Source organism: Erinaceus europaeus, chromosome 3 (genome assembly GCF_950295315.1).
Source record: "Erinaceus europaeus chromosome 3, mEriEur2.1, whole genome shotgun sequence".
NCBI lineage: Eukaryota > Metazoa > Chordata > Mammalia > Eulipotyphla > Erinaceidae > Erinaceus > Erinaceus europaeus.
This window is the reverse complement of record NC_080164.1, coordinates 70,469,923-70,485,094: the sequence shown is the minus strand read 5'-3', so window position 1 is coordinate 70,485,094 and position 15,172 is coordinate 70,469,923. Positions and strand designations below refer to the sequence as shown.

Sequence of the window (15,172 nt, the reverse complement as noted above, 5' to 3'; positions counted from 1 at the left end):
TTACTCCCAAATAGTTTGATTCAAATTACATGAATTAAAAAAAATTACATGAATTCTTATTTAATCTCACATGTTACTAAAAATAAGACTTATTTTTTATGAGAAAGAGACCAGAGTTCCACTCATTTTTGGCATATGTAGTGCTAGGGATTGAACTTGTGATCTCATGTATACAAGTCTGGTTCTCTACTGCTAAGCTCTCTCTTCAGCAAGAGTTAAAACATTTGAATGATTTTACTTCTTTCAGTTCTCCAGAATTCCTCCAGATGGCATTAAAACTCTTTCCCTATTATAGTTCAAAATTAAAAAATTTGTAGTATTTTAACCATTTAAAATCAATCATATTTATTGGAAATCATGACTACAAAACTACTTAAAACTTTCAGAGAAATATTTTAAAAACAAACTTAAAAATCATATCCAATATGAAATATACTGTGCAGGCAAAAGGATCTTTACAGGCTGAGAAACAGACATTAAACAAAATAGGAAAATCAATAATATATCACAAACTGTCATTTCTAATGAATAGCACTTTAAGTGCTTAGCAATAAGAACACTGGTTCATAGATAAATTCAAAGAGTTGCCTTACAGTAAGAAAGCATTCCTAGTTCTATAGAATTGAGAGAATAAAGATTTTCAAGGAAAAATGTACTCCTGATTTTTCTGGAGTTAAAATAATTTGTAAGATCATAAAATATTTTATATAATCTTGGCACACAAATTAATCATTAAAATATACCTAAGTTTATTGAAAGCCAAACCAGTGAGGAACATTTGTTAAGTTTCTTTTCTTTTTAAAACTGTGTTTAAACAAAAAACAAGTACAAAACTTTTGATATTCTAGAGCGATCCACAACTGTGTTACTATTTTTTTAACCTAATTTTTTGGTGAAGTTACACATGGAAGACTTAAAATGCCTCAAAGGGATTCTTGTGCTTTGTGACATGTGCACTTAACACCCCGTGCTACTTCTCAGCCCCCACCTGCAGGGTAGTCACTTCACAAACTTTGAAACTGGTCTGCAGGTGTCTATTTTTCTCTCCCCCTCTTTGTCTTCCCCTCCTCTCTCAATTTCTCTCTGTCCTAGCCAACAACAGCATCACCACCATCACCAACAACATGGAAAAAAAATAGCCTCCAGGAGCAGTGGATTCATAGTTCTGGCACCAAGCCCCAATGATAAACCTGGAGGCAAAAAAAAAAAAGCCTCAAAGGTATGTGGGATAGTATACCAGTATGAATGAAGAGTTTTGTAATTATAAGTAACATTTAAAAAATATTTATTTATTCCCTTTTGTTACCCTTATTTTATTGTTGTAGTTATTGTTTTTGTTGTTATTGATGTCGTTGTTAGACAGGACGGAGAGAAATGGAGAGAGGAGGCGAAGACAGAGAGGGGGAGAGAAAGATAGACAGGTGCAGACCTGTTTCACCACTTGTTAAGCGACTCCCCTGCAGGTGGGGAGCCGGGGGCTGGAACTGAGATCCTTACGCCCGTCCTTACACTTTGCGCCACGTGCGCTTAACCCACTGCGCTACCGCCCGACTCCCTAAAAGTAACATTTTAAAAAGTCTCCAGCCAAATTCTAAAGAGTTTATTTCCCCAACCTCAAATCTTATTAGATTTCTTTTTTTTAAATTTTTAAAAAAATATTTATTCCCTTTGTTGCCCTTGTTTATTGTTGTAGTTCTTATTGTTGTTACTGATGTCGTCATTGTTGGATAGAACAGAGAGAAATGGAGAGAGGAGGGGAAGACAGAAATGGGGAGACAAAGATAGACAGACACCTGCAGACTTGTTTCACCACTTGTGAAGCGACTCCCCTGCAAGGTGGAGAGCCGGGGGCTGGAACCTGGATCCTGTTGCCAGTCCTTGCGCTTTGCGCCACCTGCGCTTAACCCGCTGTGCCACTGCCCAACTCCCATCTTATTACATTTCTATATTTTAAAGAACATTTGTGTTTTCAAGTTTATTCTTATTGTGTAAAAGCATAAGACCTTGAAATGTTCTGTACTCAAAAGCATTTAAAAATACATTATCACTAGAACTACAGTTTTCCTTCAATTATTACTAGTACCAGTATCACAGAACACTGGCACTGTTTCATATTATAGGCATATTAGTGAACAGTTATCTCTGATAGAAACAGCAAAGAGACTTACGATGTATTTGATGTGCCATTGTCTGGACTCTCTGGCTCAGCATCACCTTTCTCTTAAAAAGGAAGCAAGGAAAAAATACAAAAGGTATGAGTGTTACAGTCTTCACAATGTAAGAAAGATTAAATGCATTTCCATGTTTATATTAGCAATCTTTTGAAATGTGCAGCAGGAGGCTTTAAAAACATTTTTTTAACTGTCTGAGAACCAATCTGCAAAATGATTTTTTTTTAAGGCAATACAATTGTCCAGGCACAGACCTGTAAATTGGTACTAAGGAGTTGCTTGCAAACAACCAGAGGCTTGGAGCAAAGACCTTGTCAAAAAATGAATATCTTACAGATGAAACTGGTTTCCTTCTACTTCATTTTACAGAAAATTTAAGGAAATAACCTTATTAGGATTCTACATGCAAAGCATTCTGAACTTTGATCCCTTCTGCTAACACAAGTTAAACTAGGTCAGGCTGCATCAGAGCCTAGAGACTTTTACAGAACACTGAGTTTTCTCTATAGGTTGCAAGACTCCCCCAAATTACATTCCATTATAAGATCATAGAATAAGATGTAAACCAAAAACCCCTCCTCATTCTCTTGAGAGTTTCTGTGGTCTGTGATCATTAAAAAATTGATGGACTTTAATCAAGGGAGGCTCGAGTCAGTTTTTGTTTGTAGACACCTTATTTATTTATTTAAAAAAGGAGACATTAACAAAACCATAGGGTAAGATAGGATATGAGGGGGTACAACTCCACATAATTCCCACCACCAGATCTCCATATCCCATACCCTCCCCTGATAGCTTCCCTATTCTTTATCCCTCTGGGAGTATGAACCCAAGGTCATTGTGGGATGCAGAAGGTGGAAGGTCTGGCTTCTGTAATTGCTTCCCTGCTGAACATGTGCGTTGACTGGTTGATCTATACTCCCAGCCTGGCGGCACTTTTTACTATTAATTTTTTTTGAAACCAGGAGATGAAAGTAGGATCATGACCGAGAATGTGAGTTAGCTGTGGTTATGATAGTTGTTCAGTGCTAACCGTTGTATAAACTCCAAAGAAAGTTGCGAATTGCAAGAGACAAAAGTCTTTGCATTTTTTTTTAAATAAGGCATGAAAATTTCAAAACCCTCCCTACACGTGTGCACATGTGTACACACACACACACACACACACACACACACACACACACACACACACACACACACACACACACTTCCCTTTACTGATTAGGGCTTCAGTAAAGCCCTAATGCAGACGGTACTAATTTTTTTCAGCTGCCCACACTAAGTTCAACTAGTCTCAGGAATGATCCTCTTAATTATCTGATGAACACTTCATCAAGATATTATTCAGGGGGAAGATGATGGGACATCTGTTTGAGCATATACATTATTATGTCCAAGGACATAGGTTTGAGCCCCACCTACCCTCCATCTCCACCTGCAGTGGGGAAGCTTCATGAGTAGTGAAGCAGTGCTACAGGTGTCTCTCTTCCTTCCTTTCTCTATCTCTCTTTTTCTCCTCTCAACTTTCCTGTCTTATCAAATAAAAAGTGGCCACCAGGAGTGGTGGATTCATCATACAGACCCTGAGCCCCAATGATAACCCTGGTGGCAAAAGAAGAAAGAAAAAAAAAAAAGTTATCATACAAGCTGAACTCAAAAGTGTAATTTACTGTTTTTTCTTTTTCTCAGATAGTAAATAACAGTTGTGTGATAAAAATACAAAGTCATATATATAGTTCACATGTCTATCTCTGATGTAATTTTGCTAATGTGTGTCCACAGAGTGCCAGAACCACCATAAGGGACAATGTCTTCGTCAAAATGCCACAATTAAAAATCAATTTAAATAGCTCAACAAGTAAATGGTAGTTAGACAGACCCCAATGTATATTGAAACTATACTAAAAAAGTAGAGCCAGAAAATTATGATAAACTTGCTTTAGAGTTAATGCTTTTATATTGTATTTTGCTTTCCAAGTCAGGTCTGTAGAGGACTTATTTAGCAGGTATGCAAGGCCTCTTCAACTGGCTTTAGAGCTGGAAAGTAATCTAATTTAGCACTTTCTAGAACCATTTTTCCACTGACTAACCACAACTGCCATCAGAATCCCAAATAGAGAATTGTAACACCTGCATTATGTAAGACAAAACTAAATGGAGATTTAATTCAACATATTGATTCCTTTTTCTTTCAATTTGGAGAAACTGGTTACCTTCCATAGTCTGCAGCTCTGCTGGTGGTCACACTACATACAACTGTATTCAAGAATAAAAATAGCAGGCTCTAAAGCAGCAAGCTACTGTAAACATTCCCAAACAGCTGATGTCAACAAAATAGGAAATCATAATGTAAATAAAGATATTGTTTAGATGTTTGAATAAACATGTTTTACCTTGACCAACAATGCTGCCAAATAACCCAGAGGCTGAGAGGGCATAAGCTTTCCTTCAAAAGGACGACCATGGGGCTCAGGAACCCTGGGCTGGCTTAATGCAGGGACAAAGCTGTGGCTGATTATCTCTGCTCCTAGCAGCACTAATGTTGTGGCAACAGGGAAAACAATAGGTTGTAACAAATAGTAAGGATACAGTGAGACCAAACAGTCGGAGAAGCAGGTGCTCTCAGCAAAAATGTATTAACCTTTCTAGGGGAAAGCAAGCTTAAGACAGACACAGTGATCAAAACTACTTCTATCCTTCAAAAAGTTCTCAACATCTTGAGATTTTAGGTGATGCAATCTCTCAAGTCAACTTGAAATGTTTAAGTCATTAAGAAGTACAGCTTCTTTATCAAACCCAAGGGAAACTTACGAATGTAAGCTAGAAAATTCTCAACAATAGATTTTTTTTTTCAGTTGGTGCTCATGAGTTTTCCCCTGGACCCATCAAAGTGAACCATTAGGGGTCATGCTGGTTACTTAAATGCTTTCATAATGGCCACAATGCTCTCTTTGGGAAGAGAGTTATCATTCATCATTAAGAAACTGGTGCAGCATCATCACTTAGCATGCAGAAATACAATTATAGGGGGGAAGAGGGGAAAAGTGAACCAAAGGACTATGTATATACACTCACACCCGTAAGCACACACACTCACACCCATAAACACACATACACACACACACACACAAACACACACCCACACACCCACACACTATGTATTTGCAACTTGTCACTTAAATTTGTCTACCTGTGCTTTTCATGGTGCCTTACATGTACTAGATACTTAAGGGGGAGTCGGGCTGTAGCGCAGCGGGTTAAGCGCAGGTGGCGCTAAGCACAAGGACCCGCATAAGGATCCTGGTTCAAGTCCTGGCTCCCCACCTGCAGGGGTGTCGCTTCACAAGCGGTGAAACAAGTCTGCAGGTGTCTATCTTTCTCTCTCTCTCTCTGTCTTCCCCTTCCCCTCTCCATTTCTCTCTGTCCTATCCAACAACAATGACAATAATAATAACTACAACAATAAAACAACAAGGGCAACAAAAGGGAATAAATAAAAATAAATACTAATAACCCATCAATATAAAACTCCAAAAAACAAAAAAAACCACAAAAAAAAAACAAAACCACAACTCCAGTGGAAGGAGATCATAGTGAGGGTGGGAGATGGACATACAATTTGAAGTATAAAAGAGTTTGGTGGGTCCAGTAGGCTACTTATTGCAGTCTGGTGGTGGGTACTGTATGGAATTGTACCCCTCTTATCCCACAATCTTGTCCATCATTATTAAAGCACTAATTAAAAAAGAAGTTAAAAAATAAGAAAGCACAAAGCAAAACTTGGACTGGGTTTGGTGTATTGCAGCAAAATAAAAGATGTGAGGATGGGGGAAGAGCTTATGTCCTGAAAAGAAAATTATAACTGCTACTTTTTTTTTGGTTCTTGATCAAACTACTTTATTGACAGGATTTGGGAAGGGAATCCATGGGCTGAAAGAGTGAGATTTGAATTCTCAGCACACCCAGGATCTCCCAGACACAGAAAAGGAAACCTGCTACATTTTTAATCCAACAAATTTCCTGTTGGATACTTTTTCTGATATGTTTAAAGAGAATTAGTACTATATTCATACCTTTATGCACTTAGTGTACTCACACTGCTAAACTATGGTAGCCTCTATCAATAGTGCTATAGTAAGAACCAAAGAAAAGTTTTGAAAAGGTGATCAAAATAGTATGGTCTTGGACTGGATTCTGATGCAGAGGGGAGTTTTGCAATACTAAAAATTTTTCATATTGTCATAAAAGTTACTCATATTCGATGTAACAAAACAAAACAAAAAAAGAGTTAAGTTAATTTTGCTTTTGTTTTAAATTCTATAAGCTCAGCAATCATTATTCTATGTGATATATTCATTTCTAGTCCCAGTCTCCTAAGACAAATCACCTAGATGATAATTGAACAAGCTGACAATATCAAGAACTTCAGCTAAGTATCCCTGTTTTAGGAGTTTTTTTAAAAAAATATTTATTTTATATTAGTGAGAGAGATACATAGAGAAAGAACACAGAGAGAAACACCAGAGCACTGCTCATCTCTGGCTTATGGTGGTGCTAGGGATTGAACCTGGGACCTCTGAGCCTCAGGCATGAAAGTCTTTTGCATAGCCATTATGCTGTTTCCCCAGCCTGATATACTCATTTCTAGATGTGTCAATTTAGACAGCATCTAATGATTTCTGATATGAAAAAAAAGCATTTGCTATCTGAACATATTACCTTTCTTACATTTTATTAGCTCTATTATTACTTTTACTGCCTCTGGTGGGCCATTTATAATTTTAAATAAATTTCACCTTTGTTTCTTGATTAATCAATTTCTACCTTTTTCTTTATGTAAAATGAGGAAACTCACCTATCTAGTCTACCTCCTGCCATTATGAAAAACTCTGTAGCTATACCTTTCCTTTTACATAGCCCAGATTTAAAATATTTATATTCTATTCATTGACTATTGAGCCTGCCTCGTTAATATTAATTTAATCAGTAAGTAAACATTTGGAATTACCAGTAGGCCAAATAGCATTATTATAAGACAAGAAATGTTTACAACATTAACCCACTATTTATAAAAATATAAGACAAGAACTGTTTATAACATTTTCACACTATTTATAACAATGTTCTGAATAATCATCATGAAAACAAAGTAGTGGAGCTGGACCCTAAAAGGGAATGTCACAAAAATTGAATGAAGGTGACCTGCACAGCCACAGGTAAATGGGTCTTCAAAAAAAAGGTATGATATTGTTGTTGCAGCTGCTACTATCACTCAGGCCTTGCACACGTGTGATTCACAACTCAAGGCTGGCTTTTTCAGATAGAGATAGATAAGACACTACAGCACTGAAGTCTTCCTAGTGCTGTAGTACTTCCATGTGATACATCAGGGGTTCAAACCTGGGTTGTATCGACCTGTCAATGCCCATGTTCAGCGGGGAAACAATTACAGAAGCCAGACCTTCCACCTTCTGCACCCCATAATGATCCTGGGTCCATACTCCCAGAGGGTTAAAAAATAGGAAAGCTGAATTTTTCAGATTATACCCTCCACACACTTGAGAGAATTTTTTCAGACTGATCCACTCACAGTGACCAGCAATTTGCTTTACTGCTTATGGAAGAGTGAGGTCAAAACCAATTTTGATTTTATCAATCAAAGTAATTTGAAAAAGTTGATCACAAGATCATTATAATAATCTAACGTGAGTTTAAAAAGGAGAAGAAAACGCAATATCAGTTCCTCTTTAATTGGGGTTTTAAATACTTTATCTGGAATAAATTGATTAAAAGCTTTTGAATTAAAATTTTTTTTTATACATTTGGGAAGTTAACATGATTAATGGGTAAGCTTGTTCATCACTGGTGAATTAGTAGATCCCTCAGGTTTTATTTAGTTAATAAATAATCTCTACTATTTGGGCATCTTATACTTTGTTGAATCTAGGAGCATGTTAAAGATCTGTCAGTAAACTTCTACTTTGGTCAAATGATTAATTTGAAAAAAAAAAAAGAATAGGAAAGCTATCAAGGGAGGGGATGGGATACGGAGTGCTGGTGGTGGGAACTGTGTGGAGTTGTACTCCTCTTATCCTATGGTTTTGTCAGTGTTTCCTTTTTATAAATAAAATAAAAATAAATAGATAATAATAATAAAAAACCTGGGTTGTGTGCTTGGTCAGGTAAGTGAGAGCAACCAGGTGAACTATCTTATTGATTCCCTGCTTTTTCTTGAGAGCTGTTTGGAGGTTCTAGCAGGGGAGCGCAGCTACTCTCAACCAAAGACCATCCATCTCTATTTGGGGAAGGCCTTCCTCTTCAGCCAAGCTCAGCTTTGGGAGTGAGGCACATGGAGCGGTGAGGGAGGAAGGGGACACCCGCCTAGCCAGCCAGATCAGCCGAATCAACCCTGGCGATCAATGGGGTGACAGATGTCGCGGCCAGATCATCCTCACATCCTGCTTTTTCTTAAAATGTAAGTTAGAGCAGGTTTTTAGTGTGTATAAAATGCATGTCAGGGACAAGGAGATACTTCACTGGGTAGAATGCATATTTCACATACAAAAGGACCCAGGACTGAGACCCTGCCACCGCAAGGAAGCACTATGCAAAGGAGAAGTTTCATGAGTGGTGTAGCAGTGCTATGGTGTCTCTCCTTTCCCTCCATGGGAGTGATGAAATTGCACATGTGCATAAAGTCACAGCGGGCAAAGGAAAAACAAACAAACAAACCCCAAACAAACCTAAAATGAGTTAGCTGTGAAAACAACTTTTGATGAAGTTTATCCAGAAACCTCAAGGCTTACACCTTCATCTTGTTTCTAGTGATTTAGGAACAGAATTACATGCTAAGCAGTCCTTTCTTTTCTTAACAGTTTTAAAACCAGTTATTTAGTAGTAGACAGATGATTTAGCTTTTCTTGAGTTTACATTTTATATGAATAGAACTGCACTTTATGCATTCCTGAGACTTCTGTCACTCACTATGGTATTTAGCTCTTGCTGCCATGATGCTGTAGTTTTGGTTAATTTATCCTTATTGCTGTGAGACATCCTCACATGAAAAAGTATCACGGTGGAGAGGGAGGTGGTGCAATGGATAAAGCACTCAATGCTCAAGTGTGAGGTCCTGAGTTCAATCCCCGACAGCACAAGTACTAGTGTGATGGCTGGTTCTTTCTCTCTCCTCACATCTTTCTCACTAATAAATAAATAAAATCTTTAAAAAAAAAAAGAAAGAAAAAGTATCACGATTTTCTTGTTCATTCTTCTTCTGGTAGGCATTGTTTTCCCCACTATGAATTATGCAATTACATTCATGAACATCTTTCCTTATGTAGAAGTGTCGAGTGCTGTATTGTAGGATGTATTATTTCTAATTTTACTGTGGAATTTTAAACTAGTTCCAAATTAAGTTCTGGTCACATTTTAAAATTGCTTTCTAATTTAATAATGTAAGATGCAATTAAAATTCCATTGTGATGTTTGCATCCCCCTGAGCACCAATAAGGTACTTTTCTCATTTTTTTGTGCTTATTCTTTTGTGACATTTCATTTCTTAAAGAAAAGATTTTTTGTAATATTCTTTTAATTCATAAAAACATTTTATTGTCTTGACACAAATATTATGAAATAAGGTTTGTTTGCTTTGCTTGTTAAAGGAGAAACAGTCTCCAGTATTAAAAAGTATATAGTACACTCATTTTTTGTATACTTGGATTTATTGATGCTTTCCTTTGACACTTGGTATTTTATTTAAAAAATATACCAGAAAGATGTTCTATACTATATATTTAAAATGTACAGGTTTATGGTTCATATTTAAGGTTTTTTAAAAGAAAAAATCTGTGAGGGGAGGACCGGTGGTGTTGTACCTGGCAGAGTGCACACATCACCATGATGAAGACCCAGACCCAAGGTCCCAGTCCCCATCTGCAGGGGGGAAGCTTCATGAGTATGGGTGCAGTGCTGCAGGTATCCATCCTACCCTCTGTCTATCTATTTAAAAAAGGGGTGGGGAATAAAGGCCACTTGGAGTAGAGGAGTCATCATGCAGACACTGACCTCTAGCAATATCTCTGGTGGCAAAAACCAAACCAAATCTGGAATACTTTTTGTAGATGTTGTGGAGTAGGAATTAATACCATTCTCTCTGTATATAACCAGTATTCCAGCAGTACTCATTATGGAACCTGTGAGGGGGCTGAGTGGTGACACACTTGGTTAACTGCACATATTACCATGAACAAGGACTTGGGTCAAGCCCCCACTCCCCACCTGCAGGATGGCTGCTTCACAAGTGGTGAAGCAGGCCTGAAGATGTCTATCTTTCTTTTTCCTTTTCTGCTTGCCCCTCCCCTTTCAATTTCTCTTTGGTCTATTCAGTTAAAAACAAAACAAAACAAAAAACAAAAAAAACAACAAAAAAACAAGGAGAAAATGGCCACCGGGAGTGGTGAGTTCATAGTGCTTGCACTAAGCCCCAGTAATAACCCTGGTGGCAATAAAATAAAATAAAATAAAATAACCCATGATTCCTCCATTGTCTGTGTCAGCTCTGTCATGAACTTATATTTATGTATCTATAGAACTCTTTCTGGCTTCTCTATTCTATATCACTGCTTAATATGTCTATTTCTGTTTTCACTACTTAGCTAAAATATTTACTTTCATGAAAAATTTGTGAGACAAGGTACTAACCTTGTTCTTCAGAAGTATCTGAGCTATTTCTGGCCCTTTGTCAAATAAATGTAAGAATCAGCACATCAATTTCCACGTACAAAGTGAAGTTATAATTTCATTGTCAACTTCCACTGATAATTGTTGAGAAGTCAACTGGAAGCTTAATTGTTGCTTTTTAAATATATATCAATGGGGGGGGGGGTTGACTGCACACATAATTCTGGGTTTAAGGCCCTATTCCCCACCTGCAGATTTCTCTCTTTATCTCCCTCTCTCCTCGCCCCCAATTTTTATATTCCTATCTAATATGAAAGAAAGATAGACAGAAAGAGGGGAAAATGACTACAGGACATGGTAGATTAGTCTTGAATACACCAAGCCACAGTGGTAACCCTCAAGGCTAGAATGAATACATACATACATACATATATACATAGGTATTAATGGGTATTTAAAGGCATCAAGAATTTTCTATTCATCTATGTGGTATGTAGTTTAACTATGATATTTCTATTGATAATTTCTTTTTATTTACTCTGGCAAACACTCATTAAGCTTCATGAAACTGTGGGTCGGTGTCTGGAAAACTTCCAGTCATTACTAGGTTTTTTAAGAACTATTTCCCACCCCCTAATAAAAATTAAAATAATTTAAAAATGTTTTCCAGCCCACCATCTCTTTGTGGGTCTTGGATATAGACAATATTTTTTAATGGGGTGAGGGGCTCCTGGTGTGATTACCTCTCCTAAATGTTTGCATGTGCTATAATCTATATAGAATTTTTACAGTGATATTACATTTTTTACATATGTTTGACTTTTAGGTAGAAGATCTCCCCCAATCCTATACCCCCAGAAAAAGGAAAGGCAATCACGAAATTTCTTAGGCAATGGGTTTTATACCTCACAAAGCAAATTCCACCTTATGTTCTACAAACAATGGGTCCGCTTTTATATATTCTACATTGAAGTATAGATGCATGAATTTTATGACATGTTATAAAAATTTTCCAGATGCATATAAAGTCATAGTATATAGATCCTGGACAAGAATTCAATCTCACAGTGAAGTAAAAGAAGCAACCTCTGATAAAACTAGTAAGATATATAACCTATGGTCTCTGTGGGTGAGATTCCTGAATTCATATCCCAGCTGTCTTGATTTTAGTCATGTGACCTTAGGATAGCTATTCAGCTCAAAATTTCAAGTCCAAAGTATGCAAAATGGGACAACAGTGCCAATTTCATACAGCAGCTGTTAGGATTAAGTAAAATAACATACACTAAGGTGCTGGCAAATAGAAGAGGTTCAATAATATCAGAAACTTGAAGATGAGAAAATGTACCTTTATTCATCTATTATAATCTTTCTTTAGCCTTAACTGTTTAAATTTAAATATAAAGACTCAATGGGGGCCAGGTGGTAGCACAATGGGTTAAGTGCACATGTACAAAGCAGAAGCACCTATACAAGGATCCTGGTTCAAGCCCAGGGTTCCCCACCTGCAGTTGGGTCGCTTCACAAGTGGTGAAGCAAGTCTCAAGGTATCTCTCTCTCTTTCCCTCTCTGTCTACCCTTCCTCTCTCAATTTCTCTGTGTCCTATTATATTTAAAAAAATGGGAAAAAATGACCACCAGGAGCAGTGGATTTGTAGTGCAGGCACCAAGCCCCAGCAATAACCCTGGAGGCAAAAAGAAAAAAAAAAAGAATCAATCAAAACCTTAAGGGCAATTCTTCTGTATGTTCTAGTCTTTGGCAAATGAAACAGATATTCACATACCTCATGGACTTAATCATGCATTTTTTCTAATTATTTTTCAGTATTTGCTTAAATATTGAATTTATTACTTTTCTTTATATTTTTAAATGACATAGAATTTCATTTCTTTACTGGTATTTATGATGTCAGCATAAAAGAGGGTGGGATAATTAAGTAATGTTGCCTATCCATCTTGTGTTATCACTTCTCTACCCTAACCTTTTTCTAGCTAGGCATTATAAGCCTGGGGTTCCCTAATATATTTGTCTGGATGTGCTTTCTCTGCAGGTCTCTGCCTTCATAAATGTTTAGTGGTTAAGTGTCAATACCAAAGACACTTCTGTGATCTTGGAGTGATTTTCATGTTCAATTAGATTGTTTTAAAATTTATTTATAAGAAGGAAACACTGACAAATCCGTAGGATAAGAGGGGCACAACTCCACACAATTCTCACCATCAGAACTCCGTATCCCATCCCCTCCCTTGATAACTTTCCTATTCTTTAACAGGACCTTGCCCTCAACTTGCATCAATAATGGTAGAGAATGTCCCATCCTCCAAAGGGAGGATGGACAACATACTCTATGCTACACCTGAGGAAGATGGGTCCTGATATTGGGGCAGCTTGAAATGTTCCTACTCATGACCACAGAATGGGAGCTCACATCTACAGGGATACAGAGGTCACATAGGCTCCTAAGCTGAATGTGGACCCCAAATCACATCAACTATAGTTTTACAATTAGAAAGAGGTGATCTCAGTTGACTAGCTAGTTACGAGGTAAACAAAACTCCAACTTTGTGGGGATACACTCATTATATGAACAGGGAATCATACATTTTTCATGCTCAAGAGAAACAACACTATAAAAAAGAGAATCATAAATTACTTAGAAGCATAATAACATACTCTCTTCAATGACAAAGCCCTATGTTTATTAGACACCGTGTTCAAGAAGGAAACTCCTTTTAAGATACTGCAGCCTCACTATCTCTGGATGAGGTCATGGTTTCTTCATGGATTCTAAGGCTATTTATTTTGAGTTCTTTTCATTGAATTTCTTTGTCCACTCACTTCCTTCTAATTTAGATAACTCATTTGTTAAGTTTAAATATTTTTCCACTGCATATATACTAGGGACCAACTATAACAAAGCTACTTTACTTTACTTAAAATTAAAGCTACTTTACTTACTTAAAATTCACCACTTTATGTTTTGACCCTCCTTTCCCTGAATAAAAATAGAGAAGCATTCAAGGTCACCACAGATCTTATTCATCTGGGCAATAGGTGAACAACTAGCCCTGTCCTCGGCCCTCATTGGATTCTGTTATTTTAGCAAAACTCATTTAAACCAACTGTTTTTTGCAAGCAGAACTCCCCTTCTTCCTTTCCCCTTCCCCCTAAGTTATGGAGAAGTTTTCCTTACTTGGATTATTGTGTCCAGAGGAAACAAGTTGAGAGTCCTAAAAGAAAACAACAATAAAAAATTACTTTTCTTATTTTGATTTTCAAAATTAAAGTTGAACATGAGATATTTTACTAGTTATTCAGAACCTAATCATTGATCATAATCTATACCAGCTACTATAATAAGAAACATTTATGTAAATGTGATTTTTTAGTCAGTTCTGGTCATATAGTTCACAATTACTTCTATTTTGTATTAAGGGCTTTTTGTCTGTCTATTGAGATGTAATTCACATAAGATGAACCATTTTAAAAATGAACAGTTCAGTGATAGTATGTTTACAAGGTTGTACTACTATTTTTATCTAGTTGCAAAATATTTCTTTTTAACTATATATATTATTAGTGGTTTAATATTTACAAGATTATAAGATAATAGTGACACACACACATATTTTTTTTTTCTCTTTTCAAGTTCAGGTGTTTCAATCCTCTATATTCCACATAGGAGTAAAATAATCCCATTATTTGTCCTCTACTTCCGTACTTGCATCAGGAAGCATAATCACTGCCAGTTCCACCCATTTAACCCCAAAGGACACATTATAGTCTTAACTTTAAGATGATGATTAGTAATCTGTTGAGGATATGCCCCACGACTACTTTTCTTTTTTAAAATATAAGATTCAAATTAGTAATCTTTATTTCATTGCTAAAGGCTTTCCTCTCTACTCTAAGTGTTCCTCATGGAGTCTTTTACACTCCAAGCCCACCCTCCACTGATATTTTGAACTTTTAATCAGCAAAATGAAAAGGCACGTACATGGACCAGAGAAGCATACAGGCCAGTTAGGCAAAGATGGCTGACCCCATGAGGAAACTGATGACCATTTTTATTCATGTCTAAGGCCCTGTCTTCACCTTCTTTCTATGCCACACCTACACTTACTACAACTTTTAGTTGTGCTTCCTTTATCCTCTTTCTACTCAGATAAGGAAAACAGAGTTATAAAATATTTCCATGGTCACAAAGTAAAATTTCTTACCCAATAAGAAGTGTTTCCCCATTCATTCCTCCCCTCAGTCCCTGGTAACCAGAAATCTGCATGGTGTCTCCATGAATTATTCTATTCTGGATATTTCATAT

At 36.8% G+C, this 15,172-nt stretch overlaps 1 protein-coding gene across 6 annotated transcripts in view; it reads right to left on the bottom strand.

Annotated features, from left to right (window-relative positions):
• AFF3 (ALF transcription elongation factor 3) overlaps positions 1 to 15,172 on the bottom strand; it is a 554,707-nt gene that overhangs the window by 190,664 nt on the left and 348,871 nt on the right. For all 6 annotated transcript variants that reach the window (XM_060187453.1, XM_060187456.1, XM_060187452.1 and 3 more), the window contains 2 exons: positions 14,045 to 14,081; positions 2,169 to 2,220 (listed from right to left, as the gene is read on the bottom strand). In XM_060187453.1, coding sequence (XP_060043436.1) covers positions 2,169 to 2,220; positions 14,045 to 14,081 — 89 coding nt within the window. The remainder of the gene's footprint in view (positions 1 to 2,168; positions 2,221 to 14,044; positions 14,082 to 15,172) is intronic.